General features: G+C 36.9%; 1 protein-coding gene across 4 annotated transcripts in view; it reads right to left on the bottom strand.

The window, feature by feature from the left end:
- The window catches only part of SPTBN1 (spectrin beta, non-erythrocytic 1), a 220935-nt gene that overhangs the window by 9685 nt on the left and 191344 nt on the right, over window positions 1-19906 (bottom strand). For 3 of the 4 annotated variants that reach the window (XM_039344336.1, XM_039344337.1, XM_039344338.1), the window contains 9 exons: window positions 18781-18911; window positions 15399-15603; window positions 14542-14916; window positions 12953-13197; window positions 10708-10846; window positions 8949-9033; window positions 8161-8357; window positions 6208-6308; window positions 5049-5112 (listed from right to left, as the gene is read on the bottom strand). In XM_039344336.1, the coding sequence (XP_039200270.1) occupies window positions 5049-5112; window positions 6208-6308; window positions 8161-8357; window positions 8949-9033; window positions 10708-10846; window positions 12953-13197; window positions 14542-14916; window positions 15399-15603; window positions 18781-18911 (1542 nt within the window). Of the gene's footprint in view, window positions 1-4961; window positions 5113-6207; window positions 6309-8160; window positions 8358-8948; window positions 9034-10707; window positions 10847-12952; window positions 13198-14541; window positions 14917-15398; window positions 15604-18780; window positions 18912-19906 lie in introns of those variants that run through there. The other variant, XM_039344339.1, reaches the window with a different exon arrangement.

The raw sequence follows: 19906 nt of genomic DNA, 5'->3' as shown, positions 1-19906 counted from the left end.
TTTTACATCTAGCTTTTATCAAAGACCTTTTCCCAAATGCTTCCAAATGTATAAATAAACATATTGGTTTTAAATACCGTATATTCCAGCGTATAAGGCGACCAGGCGTATAAGAAGACCCCTGTCTTCGGTGCCGAGTCGCATGCCTAGAAAGTCATCTTATACACCGGAAACTACCGTTATTTCCGGTGTATAAGACGACTCGGCGTATAAGATGACCCCCCGACTATGGCGCCAATTTTAAAGCTTGTGAAAGTCGTCTTATATGCCGGAAAGTATGGTAGAATTCTCAATTCTGACACTCAGCCAGGCTCCAGTATTGAAGTGTATCTCTAAAATATTAATTATTCCCTTAAAAGAGCTTATTACTTGTAGTCTACAATCCATCTATTGAACTAAACAAAAATATCGATAACTATGAACGCTTTTTAATATAGAGTTACCTTCCCCATATTTATGTCTATTTCTCGGAATGTGAGAAAGAGGCTTCTTTTGAAGAATTAGGAAAATTTACTATGAACTTTCCTAGCATTAAGGAAGGGAACAAATGCTCCCTTGAATAATATGAGAATATTTAATTTACTTGCTTGCAGATTTTGAATAAAATTAAGTGTCAATTAAATCAGAGCAGACAATAAAAGTAGAGAAAATTATAGTCCCCATAAGATTCCATAAAGTGGGAAAAGTTAAAATGTTTGTAAAAGAAAGAAAAGAAAATACTTTTCTTTGATCATAGTACTGTTGGCCTCTAAACCCTGTATCTACATCACAGGCAATGAAACTGTAAGCAAAACTGGGAGGTACCTTATTGCATAGCTGTTAAATCAACACAGCTGCTCCCCAATTTGTGACAGTTCTGCCATTTAAATGATCATCACTATAGATCTGACTCTTGAGCTATAGTTGCTGGCAAAGTAGCTTGATTGTCTTGGCAGGCATATCCAAGGCAGTGAAGAAATTGTCTTGGTGTAGATGGGATTACTGCAGGAATGCCTTGAATTCTTGAGGCACTGAAAAAGCTTTCTAACTGCTTTTTAGTGACGGATATTTTATGGCCTTTTAAAAAATTAAATATTTTGAACCATAAACAAAACACCCCTCCCCAAACAAATAAACATGTAGGCAAACTATGCATGACACCAAAAAGGTGAGGGGTAAAGAATGGAGCTAAATAAACTTTTAATGGAAACATGCTCTGAGCATGCAAAGACATGGGTGCTAAGGGTTAACAACAACAATGAAACAGATGGGACATAGGCTTGTTATGAATACACATTTTCATCACTGGAAGGTTAATCGCAAGTCAATTTAGTGGTCAGCTTCTTCTTGAGGTTTGCAAATTCTGATGCAGTGGGAGAGGGAGAGTGATATCCCTCCCTTGCTTTCAAAGTGCATAAATAAATATTGCATTGTCTTTTTCCTCCTGAACCTCTGTGTCATTAGATGATGAATAATGAAGAAATTTGTGGTAATAAAATGTAGCCCATACATTCTTACAATCAACGTAATTTTGAATGTAATTTTTTTTAACCAAATTATAACCCATGATTAATGGAGAGAATTGCAGCACCTCTCTGTGTGATTAAAATCAGATATACTTTGTACTAGTTTTCTCTTGGATATATAGCCAATTATTTTGAAATGCCTCAGACACTTGTGACTAGAATGCACTTCTAATTACTGCATTCTTTAATGCACTTTGAGGGGCAGAGACCAAACAGTAAGTGCAACAGAAGACCAAAATATTAAAAAAACCACATCGAATTACATAAAAAAATTAAGAAGCTTTATGCTGATATCCTGATAAGAGAAAAGAAGAGATGTGCATGATAATAAAAACAAAAGTGTATTAAAGTATACATCCAAGCTTTCTTGTTTCTCACAAATTCTACCAGTTATTATTTTAATCCTTCCATATGACAAAAGAAAACCAGATTTACTAACTGCAGTTTGTTAAAGATAATTGTTGGAAACTACTCTATAGTTGTAAAGTTTACAAATTAAATGCTTCCTGAAATAAAGGCGAGTGAAAGTAAAATACATTATGTCAATCTTTCTTAATGGTCCAACTATCATCTATCTATAGAAACCACTCATCTACTATGCCATAATCTGGTTTACAAAATGAAATATTTTAATACATTAATTGCACATTATTTAATAGGTATTAACTATCTTTAGCAAATTTTGTTAACTGTTTTCAGCCCTATCATTAAGGATAGTGAAACAGATATCTCTAAGAGAACATTTAGGAGTCATCAAAAGCAAATTGAAAATCATTCATGTTATTATTGTATTTCAGTACAGTGGATGGAGAATAGGGTAATTTTTTCAGCCTCATATGCCAAAATAACGTGATTGTGTTTGGCTACTATATACTTTGAATTGAGAAGGAGGTTGCTCTACCACGGGCAGCAAAATGTTTTTGACTGGCTTTCATTAAAATCAGTTGTGTTCACTAAGAAGATAAAACACAGTTTAAATAAAAATAGATGAATAAAACAAATAGAATTACTTTGCATTTTCAGCATGTGTATATACCTTTCTGATGTTAATTTAAAGCAATTAATTGGATTCCAGTAGGCCATTCTACTGCAGGTTTCACAAAGAAGTGGATGGGACTACTATGGATAAACCCAAGTTTCTGAAGTAGCATTATAAAGCAATATAATAGTCATACTGTACACATATAATATTCCATTGCTTCTTTTAAAAATAATTTAGAGACACTTGGAGAGGTTAACTAAAAATCTTTGTTACTGTCTAAGAACATTGCCTCACTCTCTCTAATGCTGGAGCCAGCTGAAAATTATTTCCCCCCCCCCAAATTTCACTATGGGGGTCTCACATAACTTCAACAGAATAAAATTTTCATCCTCTACTCATCTTACTTCTTCCCTCTATTCTTCATAATAGTCTTCCCATATGTTACACTTTCTGTGTAGAGGAATATGGATTAGGAGCTAAAGTGTCAATCTTATTCTCGTCTCTTCTCCCTTCCACAAGAATATGGCCATGCACATAGCCAAGGCCTCCTTCAATTAAAAACAAGTTGGTTATCAAGGATTACTATTTCAAAGAGAGTGGGTACTGTGACATGTGAACATGTGAAAAGAAATGTCATGTTCCTTCACTTGGTCTAACTTATGTGTCACAGGGAAAAATAAAAATGAGTGCAGAAATATAAAGATATATGCCTCTAAACTTTGAAAAAAGGATAATTTTAATCGTTAAATGCTTTATAGTTGTAAAGCATCAATCTCAAAAGACTGATCCCTATACTTGTTTTCTCAATAAAAATTCTGCTTTCACTGAGATTTATTCCTTTATAATGTGTGCTTATGATTTCAGTTTGAAAGACTTTTTGTGGTAAGAACTGATCTGGGTGATAAGGCATAAGCAGCTCTGATTTTTCTGGTACTAATCACTGATTGAGTCAAAACTTTTGGTTTAATCACTTTTGATACACACTAGTTAACATGATCATCTACATTTTGAGAATGCATAAAATTTAAGCCATAAACAAGGATAGGTTTAATCACATCCAATCCTGAGATGATCAGAAAATGCAAACAAGATTTGTAAACCAGCTTTTAATCAGGGATTTCTAGCCAACTAGTCCTAGCTGATCATGTTATCTAGTTTGGTAATGAAACATATACAAGAAAACCACCAAGCTTAGGGAACACCAAGGACACCACAAATCCTAGCTTGTACAAATGCATGTAAGTATTATCTCAGGTTTAGATGTCATAAAACCTTTCCTTCCTGGTCTCTGTAGGTAACAGGTCATTCATGCTGTGGTTCATTAAACTGCATGTTTGGTCTGAAAATAAAAAGTGAAAGTAGCCCCTGGCTGTTACACTGTAATCTGTATGCCCATTTTTCCTTGAATACAGGCACATATTCAAGGAATGAGAGAGAAATCTTTTGTATAATCTCACTGACTGTAATGGGACCTAGAAGCTAACAGAATTTAGGATCAAGTCTGACATTTCTATACCTCCAAGCTTAATTAAATTTCTATACCAGGTGAACTGAAGCACTCACATCTGAAGTAATCCTTGTAGAGGTAATGTGAAATCAGAAGTGATCCAGCTGTTAGAGATAATTAGTTACTAATTTTTAAGCAATCTGTTATTTGTCTGAAATGGTATAGAGTTTCCTGCCTGAGCAGGAGGTTGAACTAGAACAGTGTTTCTCAACCTTGACAATTTTAATGCATGTGGACTTCAACTCCCAGAATTCCACAGCCAGCATTGCTGGCTGTGGAATTCTGGGAGTTGAAGTCCACATGCCTTAAAATTGTCAAGGTTGAGAAACACTGAACTAGAAGATCTCCAAGGTCCCTTCCAACTATTATTCTGTTATTTATTTCTGTTATGTATTGTTGATTCATGATATCACTTGCTTGGAATGTCAAATGATATTAACCACTAGATAGTATATCCATAGCCAGGTGCTTCTACTTTGTTTAATTCCCCCTCCTGTCTTCTCTGCAGTATGTACAGCCAAATTGTTTGGTGACAATGCTGTTGTTTTGCCAGCATTTTGCTCTCAAATCTGTTAGTACAGCTAGAAGCATCATACCTGTCAGATTCTACTTCTTGTCTTCGATTTTGATGAGATTTCATTACATTTCAATTACTCACATAAAGAAGTGGCTTGAACTGCAAAAATTCTCAAGGCTATTAACAAAGTGAAAATCTCACAATAAGAGATAATGAAACAAAAACAATGAAGCAATGCAACCAAATATCTGACAGCATCTAAAATATTAAATTCAAGAAATGAATGAATATATATGTAGGTATATATTCAGTATATGTGGTGGATATTTGTTAAATAAATCTTGGTAGCTTGAAGGTGTGGGAGAGAGAGGCAGTGAAAGGAACTTGAAAGTAAATAAAGAGAAACAGAAAAAAAAGCAGCCAACGGTTTCTCACAAACTGCTTTGCATCTCAGAGTCCAGATTGTGGTTGGTCACTAGTTGTCCATCTACTATTAAAGTTTTTGTACTTTTGGTAGGTTTGGGAACGGTAACTAACCCGGGGAGATTCCTGGTCTGGTGACAAACCATTCTGGGCAACCTTTTCTCCTTTTATGCCATCCCTGTAGAAAAGATAAAGCCAAGAGTGAAAGATAATACAAAAGACAAGTTACTTTTAATGAACCAAGGTATCTGCTTAAATCTGTCAAGACCTGAAAATGTAATCTAATGTACTCTGATTACCACTTTATTAAATCTTTAGAAGGTGAATTTTTACTTTGAATTGTCTTTCATCTTGATCTTCCAAACAGATTTTATTCCCTTTTTTACTTTTCTTTTTCATATATTGATTTGTGCAGTATATGAAATCAGAATGTAACATTTTCAGAGAAGAACTTGCCTCCATGAGAAAAACCATTGTGAATGCCTGAATTGTTTTCTAATATCTTTTCCTGAATGGCAGAATGCATCGCATGCAAACTTCCCATTTCTATGTCTTTCATACACATATCCAGTCCTACCAAGTCTGAATTTCTAGCACCAAACAAAGATACATGCAAAGTTTCAATAGATGAATATTATTTCCACACTAATGCAAGGTAATAGCTATTTACTGTTCAAATGATCTTCAAAAAAAAAAAAAACTGAATAAAAATACCCTTTTTCCTATACTGTACATCTATACTTAAATTCATCTTTTAAAAAACTCTTTGTTCCCTTTTGGGTTTGTATGGCCTGCCCTGTAATTAAGCCAGCATGCAAACGCAAAGGAGAGTGTGCTTGCTATATCACAAGTGGCTTTTAAGTCTTTTTGTAGCATTCAGAAAGAATGCACTCATTGAATATAATACTGACAACTGATACTCTGATATGAGAAATATATGAAAATTGTATCATATACACCAAATTAGGTCTTCACTGTGAAAAATGACTCCAAAGGGAGTTCCCTACTAAGATGTATGATATTGTACCATCAACTTTGCTGCCTTCAGGTCCTCTGAATTAGTATGGCTCTTGATCACCTAAAGATTCCTTAACCCTGCATCAAAGTATTTTCCTAGTGATGAAATTGCATATACAGTAGCTCTAATCAATGAATGAATATTTATTAAAAATATTCACCTACAGCCGGCTATCTGAAGAAAGCTTAACTGAGCTTTTATATGAGGTTTTAGGTTCACTTTTGTGTTACATCATATCCTTCTCCAGATACTCACCACTGAGACTCCTCCCCAGTCCTGGGGCTTGGCTCTGGAGAAGGAGGCTGTCTCTTCCGCTCCTCTTCCTCTTGCTGTCTACGTACTTCCAACAATTCCAACTGGAGGGGAGAGAAGGGAATGAGATTGCAGGAACAGAGAAAATTCAAGAAAACAATAAATTAGGGTTCCTTCATTCACAGACTTAATTTTTTATCCCATTAAGCCCAGATAATGGAAAGTGAGGCTCCTTATCTCCTATATCAGACATAACAGCTAGGCTGTAGTAGGCTACTCCCAGCTGCAAGATAGAAAAAATTCATTGTACTCCAACTGAATAATCCAATTTCTGTAACTTTAATCCCCTAGATCAGGCATGTCAAACTGCCAGCCCACAGGCCAGATGTGTCACACCAAAACTGCACCCACCCCATTGCTGGCAATGGGGAAAAAGTCCCGATACGAGTTTGACATGCCTGCTCTAGATACTTCAAACAGGGGAAACTACACTTCCCATGAACTATTAGACCATATTTTCTGACATTTAAAGTGCCCTAGTTCCTTTTTCCCCCCCTTTCTCCTCAGGTAAAAATCATTGGAAGAAGTGGAATGGGATGGGAGAAGGATCAAGCACTCTGCATAGGAAGGACAGCCACTGCTGTTGTTTTCACACCTCCAGCTAAGCTTTTAATCTGAGCTAGAAAAACAGTTTTAGAAACCTCATTGCTTCTTTTCTTTTTTGGCAGAGTAAGAAAAGGCAAAGATTATGAGCCACTTAAGCTTATTTACCCAGTTTTTGCAATGCTGTTTGACAGTGCCATCATTCCAACATCAGGTTCAAGCTTTAGCAAGACATTTTAAAGTTTCAAACTTGGTTTAAATCTTAATTTTTTTAAAAAAAAAAATTCAATTGATTTTTATTAATGATGAAGTTTTACTGTTTATAGTACTGTATTAATATGCCTCAGTCTTTTCATAACTCTAATATACCCTAGTATCAATTAGGATGAAGGCCATTCATTGCAATAGTAAAAGATATCGTAAAAATGTAACCTCAGTTGTTCTAATTTAAAATCAATGCAAGTTCAATTTCTTAATTAACATTTACAAACTTTTTAAAAAGCTGTATGTAGTGAGAATATTTTAAAAAGTGTATTACTAATCTTTGTTTTTTCACACAAGAAGGGATGTTTATTTTAGGTAGACCTTGACTTTACAATAATTCATTTAGTGACCATTCAAACAATGGCACTGAAAAAAGTGATTTATGACTGTTTTTCACACGTAACAACCATTGCAGCATTCCATTGGTCATGTGATCAAAATTCAGACGTTTGGCAACTGACTCATATTTATGACAGTTCCAGTGTCCCAGAGTCATGTGATCCCCAATTGTGACCTTCTGACAAGCAAAGTCAATGGGGAAACCAGATTCACTTAACAACCATGTTACTAACTTAACAATTGCAGTGACTCACTTAATAGCTGTGGCAAGAAAAGTTATTAACAACTCAGTTGACAACTGTCTTCTATTAACAATAGAAATTTTAGGCTCAACTGTGGTTGTAAGTTGAGGACTACCTGTAGTACTGGCCAAAATCTGAAGGGATTGCCAAATCTCAGGATCTCTTCCTTAAAACTATTATGAGCTTGCTTGCAATAACATTGCAATAATTACACTGCAATTTTGAAAGATTCCAGCCATTTTTACTTGAATTTATATAAAAATTAGGATTTTGTGAGTGTCCATTTTTGGGGTGATGTGATTTCTGCTGCTCCCACTAATGCGATGTAAACATATGATACTTCATAGCACTAACTATGCTCGCTTCAGAAATATTGTTTTTATTTGATTAATGTAATTATATTTAATAAATATTGCTTATCCTTGATTAATGATTTGTGTGATTAATTAGAAAATTTAAAGTCAGGTAATAATCATGAAAAGCATGTGAATGGGCTCTTGTAACCTACCGTGGTAAGTCTTTCAAGTGCTGAAAATCTTTCATCCCAAGTTGCTGCTGATTTTTCAAATGCTTCGTGCCTCTTGATGAGCTTCTCTACTTCATCCACGCTTTGCCCTATTTCACGACTTGATAAATACGGCTCCTGTCCCAACAGCCAGGCCTCGGCAACACTGGCATCCCTTGAAAACTGGTGCACTTCCAAAACTAAGTTAAAGTCAGAAATATACCATGTTCAGAGCTAGTAAATATTTTATAATTTATACTATACCACAGGGATGGGGAAACCTGTCATCTTCCATATAGTGCTGAATTATAACCCCCAGCCGTCTCCCACAACAAGGCCAGTCCCAAGGGCAGATTCTTTAAATTCTTGCTGGGATACAACATGTGCAAATCTCTTTTATGACCTGTGGTCTGACTGCCACAAAAATTAAAGTGAATATGAAAATATTTAGACAATTTTCCTTTGTCCCACATTAGTGTTTTTTATTCTTGTTTTATTATGCATATTTACTTACATATACTGTGAATGTCTTTCTATTGTTTATCCCTTCACCCTGATCAAGTAGGCTCTGACTAATAGGAACATCTGCCACAATATTTTTTTTAATCATAAGCTTTTCAACAATAATAAATAGGAGGGAGGGAGGGAGGGAGGGAGGGAGGGAGGGAGGGAGGAAGGAAGGTAACAATCAGTTATATCTTTACAATCTGAAATACAATTCATCTGAAATACAATTCTTCAAAAACAAAAAAGGTCATGCCATTATAAACAGGCAGATTTGGGATTCTTACTCAATCTCAGCCACTCCCATCTGTCTTCCCACTTGTCAATCATTTCTTTTCTCTTTTCTGTCAACTGCAGTAACTTCTCTTTTATCTAAAAGAAATGTTTAAAATGGAAATCAGTATCATCTATAGACTTTGTAATTAATTATAACATGGTTCCAAACAACCATAATAAATGAGCCACAGCACAGCATTACTGTCACAGCATTCTTGTGATAATGTTTAAAAACCAGAGCCAAGAATAATGATTAATACATTTAATATATAAATAAAATAATGACTCCATCTTACTTTTAACAGTAGCAACTGGAAAAATGTTCTTCTACATACATCAGTATTACCATTTTGGAACTATCCTTCCATTTGGAACTTTACTTACAACCTTGTAGCAGTAAAGCTTAAAGTGTTTTATTTCACCAGGTACGTGAATTGGATTATATTTAAATTCTGCTATAAGTAGTTCTTAACTTAGAACAGCAACCGGACTGAAATTTCTCTTGCTAAGCAATGCAGTCATAAATTATGACTACTTTAACTGCTGCTGTTAACGGAATCCCATGGTCATTAAGTGAGCCAATTTCTTGCTGACTTCTAACAACCAAAGTCAGTGAGGGAGCAAGCAGAAAGTTGTAAGTCCTAAACTGGCAGGCAGGTAAGTGGCTGCTGTGGGTGGAGGAGGAAACAAGGGGCCACATGGGGTGGGAGGGTCAAGGGGGCTCTGCAAGGATGTGAGGGAAGGTCATGGAAGATGTATGAAGGTGCAGAGTGTGAGCAGGTACATAAGAGCATGGAATGAGTTAGGAAGAGTGTGAGGCACAGCACAAGTAAGGGGAGGTGCACAGGGGAGAGTCAAGGAGAAGTCTGGCAAGTGTGGAAAGTGTGCAAGGATGCAGGGTTGTGCACTAGAAGTGTGGCACAGGTCAGGAAGGGTACATGAGAGGTATGGCATGGATTGGGGAGCATGCACAAGAGGCTGGTGCAGCACAAACTTGGTGCACAGGTGGGGGAGACTTGATTATGTGGGAAAACTGGGAAGAAAGATTGCAAATGGCAATCATGAGATCACAGGGCACTACAATTGGTTGTAGGTGTGACCCAACTGCCCAGCATTCAGATCATGATCACATGACTGCAGAGGGTAGTGGAATGGGCAAAACTCTGAGGACCGATCGTAACTACCATTCATTTGGCACTGTCATAATTTTGAATGGCCACGATAACAGGCTGAGGACTACCTGTGTTTTAAAGGTATAAGGACATATTTTACTTGTACTTCAGCACTAGCTTCTAATTAAGTGTGAGCACAATTCAAACTACAGGTAATCCTATCCATTCAAAGTTACAATAGTGCTGAAGAATAACTTTACAAATGGTTCTCCCACTTACAACGATTGCGCCATCTCTGCGGTCCTGTGATTGAGATTTGGGTCTTTGCAACCAGCAGGAGTTTATGACAGTTGCGGCATCCCAGTCATATGAACGCCAGTTGCATGCGTCACAGCCAACTTCTGATAATCAGAGTCAATAGAGAAACTGGCAGTAAAATCGCAATATGGTCATGAGATGTCTCACTTAATGACTGCATCATTTAGTGATGGAGTTTGCCAGTCGCAGTTGTGATTGTTAAGTCAGGCCTATTGGTATGTATGTATGCAAGTGGAAAGAGGGAATGTAAAAATTCACCTACTCTAAGAGAGAGAGAGAAAGAGAGTTTTTATATACTCTTTGCAAAGTTGCCTATCTGTAGTCAGAAAGCACACAGTACCTCTTCTGAAGCATAGTGTTTTCTTGCCAGCAATGATTTACCAAGCTCAATGCAGGTTGTAAAGCTATCATTTCGAGCATCTATTTCTGCTTTGATCCCTTGGTGATTGTTCATCAACAGTTCTACAGAAGAAACATCCCTAAAATAAAATATAGGTAATTTAAAATCCAAATAGTAAATATGTCTTAAAACCTATAAAAAGGACTGTACGGGAGCTAATCCACACTGGAGGCTTCATTCTTTCTTTTGGATAAAAGCAATCCATTTTCTGGAGTTATGCCTGCTTTGCTCTATTTAATCCTATTTTTTTTTAACAGCCACATATGTTAAAAGCTAAATATTTCATCTTAAATGTGGAACTCACTGTTGCACAATTCCACCCACTCCCCCCACTTCAGATAACATCCATCCAGAACTGACACAACAATCAGAACGATGGCAATAGGGATGGCCGGGATTGCTAGGGGTAAGCAATGCAATCATTAACATTGTGCTTTATGACTGCATTGCTTGGTAATGGGAAATTCGGGTCCCAATTGCTGTCGTTAGATGAGGATTACCTGCAATCCTAACTCTGACTCTGTATTCTGCAGTTGAACTGGAAAAACAACTATGAAAGGATCAAATCCATTCCAGTTTGTCCAAGTCAAATAGAAATTTGCAATTATCATTGAAGCAACAGGCAAAATTGTGAAGCTAGAAATCTTGTTGGCCTCTTATAGCTATAAAAGCACTTGTTTGTCCATGTGAAAAAAATTGTACAATCTTCGACTTTATGGCTCACTGTTAGCAGAGAGACCAACTTCATTCTGAGGTAGTATATTTTTGTCTCAATTGTTACTTTACAAGTAGAAACCTAATGTTGTGAGCCACGTTTCAGTATCTGACTCTGACTCCTACAATGTTGCTCCAGTTGAGCCTGTGGATTGTCTCAGGACTGTCAGCCTCAGGAATCATTAAGCCAGAATTCATTTGAGGTTGATCAGATACAAACATCTTCTGTTCAGCTGGAGCAATCAAAGACAAGCCATGACCTCCAAGCCCCAGATCTAGAAGTATGAAGTGAGGAACATAAGACTCCTCAATGAGGCTCATTGCTAGGCAAAGGGTGACGCATGAATAATTTTAGTTAGCTGTCTGCAAACAGATTTAGATAGTTGCTTTGCTTTCAATCTTTGTTTGGCATTCCAGGTTTGTGATTCTTGTTCTGGCTTCTTGCTAACCACCCTTTGACTCTTTGATTGGCTTATTATCTAATTTCGCATTTTGTGACTCTTGCTTCTTAGACTATAATTGGCATTTTTTTACCCAAGCATGCTCTGTAGGAATTTGAATTACAATCTTGTCTATGGTTATCTACCTAAACTGTAGTAAATACTTCAGTTCTTTAGAATTGTGTCTGCATGTGCATGTTGTGAGTCCATGCCAGCCAGGGGACCTGGCAGCTGAGTCCAGGGAATCAGAGGACGAGGAGGAGGGACCTGGAGAGCCATCAGAGGAGGAGGAAGGCTCTGATGAGCTCCAGGATTTACAATCTGATGAAGAGCCTGGCCCCTCCAATCATGCTCAGGCTGAGACCTAGCTGTGTGGGGAAGCTGAGTCAGACTCTGAGGACTCACAGCTGGAAGACTCCATAGACGCACACAAACGCAGACAGGCAACAAGAGCAGGACAGAGGGAGGCAATGGGGCAACTCCAAGGGAGGAGAAGGCATTGAGAAGCCACGCCTTGGGGCTGCATAATAAAAAGGGAAGGTGTGGGCGGTGCTGGTTGCTGAAGGCAACTGCTTGCAAAGGACTCAAGTTTCATGGAATCATGTTTTGTATGCCTTGCCTGTGAACAATTCTCTGTTTGAATCGTGCTCTGTTTGCCTTTGGACAATTCTCCGTTTGCATCGTGTTTTGTTTACCTTTGCTTTTGGGATATTTTGCAGGTCTGTACCTAATTAATAAAAGGGTTCTTTTTTCCTGCATTTCCAGCCTACTTGTTAAAAGAGGGGTTTGTCCTTGTGAGTTAACAAGAACTCACATAGGCTGGGACAGAACAGTGCATGCCTGCAACCTTGAAACAGAACACTTATATCAACAAGTGCCTCATTATGTTTTTTCATTAAATTTGGATTTGAATTCATCTAATTAAACCTAAATATTTCAGAATTTCGATAGATGTCATAGATTTCATAGCAGTCCACTTTACTGCTATAAAAGACCTATAGCCTAAGTTTCTGTATCTTAGTCCTGCTTACCTTGGCTTTTCTTGGGCTTCAATCTGGCGAATTACATCATCCATCCAAAGCATGAGGTCACGGACCATACTGAAGAAACGGAATTTGTCACCAGTATCCACTAGTCTGACCCTGCGTCCTTCGCAGGCATCTAGCAATGCTTTCCATGCCTCCAAAACCTCATTTTCCCGCTTCTGGATATCATCAGCCTTGTCCCCAGCATAGGCAGACTGAAGGCGGGCAGCATCCTCTTGGAGTTGTCTCACCTGATGTGAAAAAAAATGGAAACAAAGCAGTCAAAACAGTCAATTGTGTAGGCAGATACTTAGGATTATTTATGCATCTTTATCAAATGTGCTTTGCTGAAATAGATTCATAATTGGGGCTTTATTTATGCTGCAACTTCTGAGGACACAGGGAAGCTGCACAATCTGATAATTAATATCTCCTTTTATTTAAAAACAAAAACAAAACTTGCAACTAAACACCAATTTTCTTTTATATTTTGAAATTACCCAGCCATACTGGCAATATATAATTAAAACTTGAATGGTATACTGAACTGATGATTTCTAATGACTGACAGCAAAGTTGCTAATACTCCATTCATAGAAAATAGATAGATGTGCTAGGTTTAAACAAGTCACGAAGTTATATGAGTTGAGTCCCTCTGTGCAGCATCCAATTTCCTGACATCGTGTTTTGGAGTTTAAATGTTTCCACTATACTGTTTAATTACATACAAATAAATATATTCTGGCCCCATTTAGAAATTATACTGATAGAGGCAGAATTAAAAATCTCTTTTTATAAATTCTGAAATACCACTATCACCACTACCTCAGTCCCTTGCCAACATGCACATGTGAATGGGGATCCAATTTTTAATTTTTTAGAAATTTTAGGAAAATGTTTGGAGGTAGATATTGTAGTCCTTCTCCCCTCCTATCTATAGTTATTGTCTCCGTTTAAAAATTAAAAGCCTCAACCAAAAAGCAGCTTTAAATCATATAGGGCTCTTTTGTAATTTTTGATAGTAATAATGGTACGTTAAAGAAAAGAAGTTTTTAAAAATCAAGAAAAGTTCTAGAGAATGCCCAGCCACTTTATGAAAGTTACAATTGACAATCCCCATTGAAGAATTCCATGGAATTTATTTTCTATAGCTTTTTTTCACCACCCATCAACAAATCAAATCCCTATTCTAGCATGAAGATTTTCCATGTGCCAAAAAAGAAAGACAACAAATAGATAAATTATGGAGTTTGCTGCCATCAAAATAGGCCTAGACAAATGCATGAATTATGGTGCTATCAGTGGCTGTTAGTTTCAATAGCTCTGTATTACCTGCCAAAATGCAAGTGGGATACCTTACATATTAATTGCTGGGAAGCAATGGTAGAAGTGGCCTAATAATCTTCTCATAATTGTGAGCTTCCCAAATGCATCCACAGACCACTGAGTTATGCAAAATACCTGACAATATGGGTTTTGCTCTAAGTCAGCAGGGATCCTCTTATGTACTCTAAGCCGCCCAAAGTCACTTTGGATAGAAAGACGGAAGGCATAGAAGTAAATAGATAAATAATGTGTTTATTTAACATGCATACCTGCGTTCCTAAGGCCTGAATATCATGCTCAAATGTTGTATGCATCCTTTGCAAGGTTTCTACTGTGTTTTGATCCCGCCCAAGTTCTTCAGGCAGTTTCTTATGTTTATCCTGTATTCGTCCAAAGATCTCCTTGGCATCATGGTAAAATTTGTGGAGTTCATAAGAGGCTGCAAGGATCTGTGTTCTTGTGTCAATGAGTTCCAAGAGGTCAGCCCAGGCCTCATTGAGACCATCTTTCCACTCGGCAATAGTAGCAGCATCAGAATGTCCAGAATTAATGAGTTCATCAGCCATGTGATTGACGGTATCAACACGTTCCTGTCCAATATTCCCAGTGTCTCGAGCAAATTCACGAAATCTCTCTTGCAACATCTGAAAGAAAAAAGGATGCTTGTATAAATAAGTCTTGGATCAAAATGATAAATTGGAGGAAAAATAGCATGAACACACAAAGCTAATAATCTAATAATATACTAGATAAAGTTATATTCAAAGGAAAATGGACATCAATAAAACTGTATCGTATATAATATATATTCTGACTCCTAGATTAATTTCTGTGGCTCAAAAATACCCAGCATATTTTTCTGCTTTTCATTACATATGACATTCAAAGGAATTAACAATAATAGAATGCAAGCTGAAAGACACTAAGCAACTTTTATCCTACATATTAACACATTCTGCTAACATATTCTGTATTGCACAAGACTGCATCATGCCTTTTAATATTTTTGCATTTTCATTGCATTTATGTTTTGCTTACAATTTTGTATAGATCAACTATATTTTCCCATATTGCACATTACCATACAGTGAATAAAAGAAAGGAACTAGGAATCCAGGCTACTTACTGTAACATGCTCATAATCTTGTCCCAGTTCATGGGACCCAGCCACCACTTCCCTTTCTGCTATCCACTGCTCCAAGTCATCCACCTCACGGTTCAGCTGGAATAGCCGGTGTCTCTCATCCAATCTGCCCCTCCTCTCTTCAGCAAGGTCTTTCAGGCCTGCATATAACTTATCCACTTTCGACTGCCTCATGCTGATACGTTCACTATGGAGACAAAAGATAAAAAACAAACTCCATCTAGACCTAGTTTAAATAAATCCATATAAGTATAGTCAATTATATAGTAACAACCCCCAAACTCTGCTGGATCAGATTTAAGACCATCTAATAATAATCTTATAGCCCAAAGCATATATTCCAATAGAGAAAAGTTCTTTGAAGATGGGCTCCAGCATGAGTCCAAAAGCTCGGAAGGGTAAAACTCTAGTCCCAGTGACCGACCCAGATTCGATTTTGCAAGACCAATCTAACTTAATATTCTGCTGCTACAATGGTCAACCAAATGCTTAATTTTCTTTTTTCTTTTAAGAAGGCATTTACTTAGCAAAAGGAAAACATCAAAGCCCCTCTTAAAGACACATGTTTTGCTAATACCTAGAAGCCATTGAGAATTGAGCAGCATACAAATTTAATTTATTATTATTATTATAGTTGGTTGCAGTCAGCCAGATGTTTAGACTGGACTTGACATTTTTATCCACCTAACCAGTCTTTCTTAAGAACCTGTGATAGGGAGATGTTGTTTAAATGTGTTAAAGGTATTGTTGCAGGATGTATTATTATTATATACCAAACAATGTGCAATCACAGCTGCCAGCTCTTCAACTGTTGTTATTGTTGTTATTATTTTTGCTTTTTGTTGGGAAATTGAACCAGTTTTATCTTTTATTATTTTTATTAAAAGTAAGTACCTAAGCATTAATAGCACTTTTTAATGTTTCTGGCAATTCAGGCTGTAGCTTTGTAAAATAATTTTTATAGTGACAATTGGTATGCATGTATTGATGGATTATGTACTTAATGGAATTTCTGGACTGCCCCACTTTGCCCCTACACTGCACCAGCTCTCATTATTCCATCTGGGAGCCCCCAGCCCCAATCTCTATTGCCTTGGGAGCTAAATCAGAACTGTGTGCAATTATAATAATAATAACAGTAAAGTTGGAAGGGACCTTGGAGGTCATCTAGTCCAACCCCCTGCTTAGGCAGGAAACCCTATACCATTTCAGACAAATGGCTGTCCAGTCTCTTCTTGAAAACTTCCAGTGTTGAAGCATTCACTGCTTCTGGAGGCAGGTTGTTCCACTGGTTAATTGTTCTAATTGTCAGGAAGCTTCTCCTTAGTTCTAGGTTGCTTCTCTCCTTGCTTAGTTTCCACCTGTTGCTTCTTGTCCTGCCTTCAGGCACCTTGGAAAATAGCTTGACTCCCTCTTCTTTGGGGCAGCCCGAGATATTGGAACACTGCTATCATGTCCCCCCTCGTCCTTCTCTTCACTAAACTAGACATACCCAATTCCAGCAGACGTTCCTTATATGCTTTAGCCTCCAGTCCCCTAATCATCTTTGTTGCTCTTCTCTGTACTCTTTCTAGAGTCTCAGCATCTTTTTTTGCATTGCGGTGACCAAAACTGGATGCAGTATTCCAAGTGTGGCCTTACCAAGGCATTGTAAAGTGGTATTAACACTTCATGTGATCTTGATTCTATCCCTCTGTTAATGCAGCCTAGTGCTGTGTTGGCCTTTTTGGCAGCTGCAGCACACTGCTGGCTCATATTTAGGTGATTGTCCACTAGGACTCCGAGGTCCCTCTCACAGTTACTGCTATTGAGCAAGGTACCCCCTATACTATATCTGTGCATTTGGTTTTTCTTGCCTAAATGTAGAACCTTGCTTTTTTCACCATTGAATTTCAATTAATTAACTTATCTCATGAGCTCCAACTGAATGGGGTGACTATACTTTTAAGTTAACTTGTAATACAGCCCCTGGCTCTGGAAAAATAGTCACAAAGAACACATTATCTAATAGCTTCATATTCTGTTATGCTAAAAGACAAATATGGAAGAATGTTAAGATACATTCCAGATCTAGCAATCTAATCTTATGACTTTTCACATGACCTAGAGGAAGGATATGAACTTGGCCTGGACTGCTTGGATTTCTGCCATTGCTGAATGCTATTGATAAACAAATGGTCCATATTAATAAAAGGCACTTCCCAGCTTGTGACTTTAAAATTTCCAGAGGAAACTAATCAGATTCCATTAGATGGATAATTTCTTTCCCAACCAATGAACAACAATTGGGAGTATATGCAGATGGGGAATGTGCCGAAGTTCAGACAGTATGAAAAATTACAGAGAAAATTAAAACTGTTCTATTTCTCTGCCAGATTTCTCCATTTTTCTCTGTCTCACTTGGCCTATATGAATACTGACATGTTCTGTCAAATATATGTACCCATGAATTATAAAGTACACAGTTTCTTTTATTTTATTTGACCTTTTGGTTATTATATACTTGGCATTTAATTTTCCAATTTCACTTGTCTTTTTCAGAGGGAGTAATTTTTGAATGCTAAATAATTCTGTTTGAACTTCTGATTTAAAAAATGTAGGTTTCTGAATAAGAAATCAATATTTCCATCCTACTCTGCTTGGGAAACTTTAAACATCTACCTGGGAGGCCAGTATACAATGTCAAGAAGCAATTACTTATTTTATACCTACATACATCTCCAAATGAAGAGAAATGAAAAAAGCCCATTACATTAGTTCTTCTCTCTTTGATATCATGTATATAAAAAAGCAACCTATAATTTTTAATTACATCACAGTACGATATCTATATCACACTGTTAGAAAAACTGTTAGATTTTTTTTCTTGCTTTCTTTTCTCATTCCATCTTCCATTTATGTCACTTCTCTTTAGAACAAGATTTTTATTTCTTGTTTTTATTCATCTCTATTCCTGGCAGCCTGCCCTACTGAAGAATGTGATATTTATTTGAGTGGAGGAATGAACTATTTTGTCAAAAGGGTTCAGATATACAGGTAGTCCCCAACTTATGACTATAACTGAGACTGGAATGATGGTCACAAGTGTTATCAGTTAAGCAGGTCACCATGTGACCCAAAATGAGATCACACGATTGGGAAGGATAGCCACCAGCACTTGAATCTGTTCATAAGTAGCCCTGCAGCTTGTTTGATCCAAATCAGGCTAAGGCTAATCTTGCTGTTTGTGTTTTTACCCAGAATAATTGTAAGTCTAGAAGAGCTTAGAAATGGAAAGGATGCTAATCTGAACAAATCCAGCATAGCAGCTCTTACAAGGCCTAAGAACAAAAGCAAAGTATAAATGCAGAACAGCAGGAGCCACCTCTCTGGATGATTATCTGCTACCAAAGTTCTGCTGGTCTTGGAAAGCTGGTGGACTGTCTCAGCATAATCTTCTACAGCTTGTTCCAAAATCTGATGTTTCTTCAACATAGAAACTGCACTTTGTTCATCCTAAAGTTTCAAGAGAGAATAGATCATGTTTATTAAATGGCAAGCTATCCTAATTTGTACATTTAGCAAAGCCTTTTCCCGACCATTTTGTAAGAGGATTGTCTACTATTTGTGTTTAACTTGCAAGTATGTAATTCATGACTTATGTCATTTGTGTAATTATGTCATTATGCAAATTAAACACATTATATAATTTGTTGCAATTTTGACATACATTTTGTAATTTGTACAAGTTGCATAATTCTATTACTCAAATTATGTGAGTCATTGTAATAAAATAAATGTAATTGTTTTGCCCACATTACTTGTGCTAGAGTTGCCTATTATATGAGGATGATGTCAAGATATCTAAAAATATGCTTCTAAAGTCTGCTAAATGGGAAATTGTTAACTCAAGGTTTAAAGTTCCCAATGCTGCTACTGTTATCTATGGAAAGTCAAACTACATCAAAAGTGCTGGATTATAGAGGACAGCGAATACATTCCCCAATCCTGTTCAAATGTCAGCATGCAGGAATGTTAGATGCTGATATCACATCATTCAATACTGTTTAGCTATAAGAAAACTGACTAGTTATCTGTCTTATAAATGACGTGAATGACTTAAATTACAGCTGTAGTACGCCACGGCATTTCTAATGAAAGTAAGTTAACTGAATGATCTAACAATAATGATGGTCACAATATGGCATAGGTATGATAAGGCACAAACTCCAATCCCAGTGACATGCCACAATAGGATGTATGTCAGGTCTGTTGCTTTTTTTCCTGTGCTGCTTTTTGATTTCTAGTTCAATGGAACTAGAAACAGATCTACTTTAACAAAGGGAGGTGCTTGAACACTGACTGGAGTGACATTCTGGACTCAGTGAAGCAATGCAACAAAAATATGGGCACTAACCTGCTGATTTAATCAGTTATTTGATTTAAAAATATTTTTATTGCTTTAAATGTGGGTTACTCAAATCCAAATACAAGAATCCTATCCTGAGTTT

Source organism: Crotalus tigris, unplaced genomic scaffold, assembly GCF_016545835.1.
Source record: "Crotalus tigris isolate CLP2741 ecotype Arizona unplaced genomic scaffold, ASM1654583v1 scf7180000017903.3850313, whole genome shotgun sequence".
NCBI lineage: Eukaryota > Metazoa > Chordata > Lepidosauria > Squamata > Viperidae > Crotalus > Crotalus tigris.
This window is presented reverse-complemented; position numbering and strand designations above follow the sequence as displayed.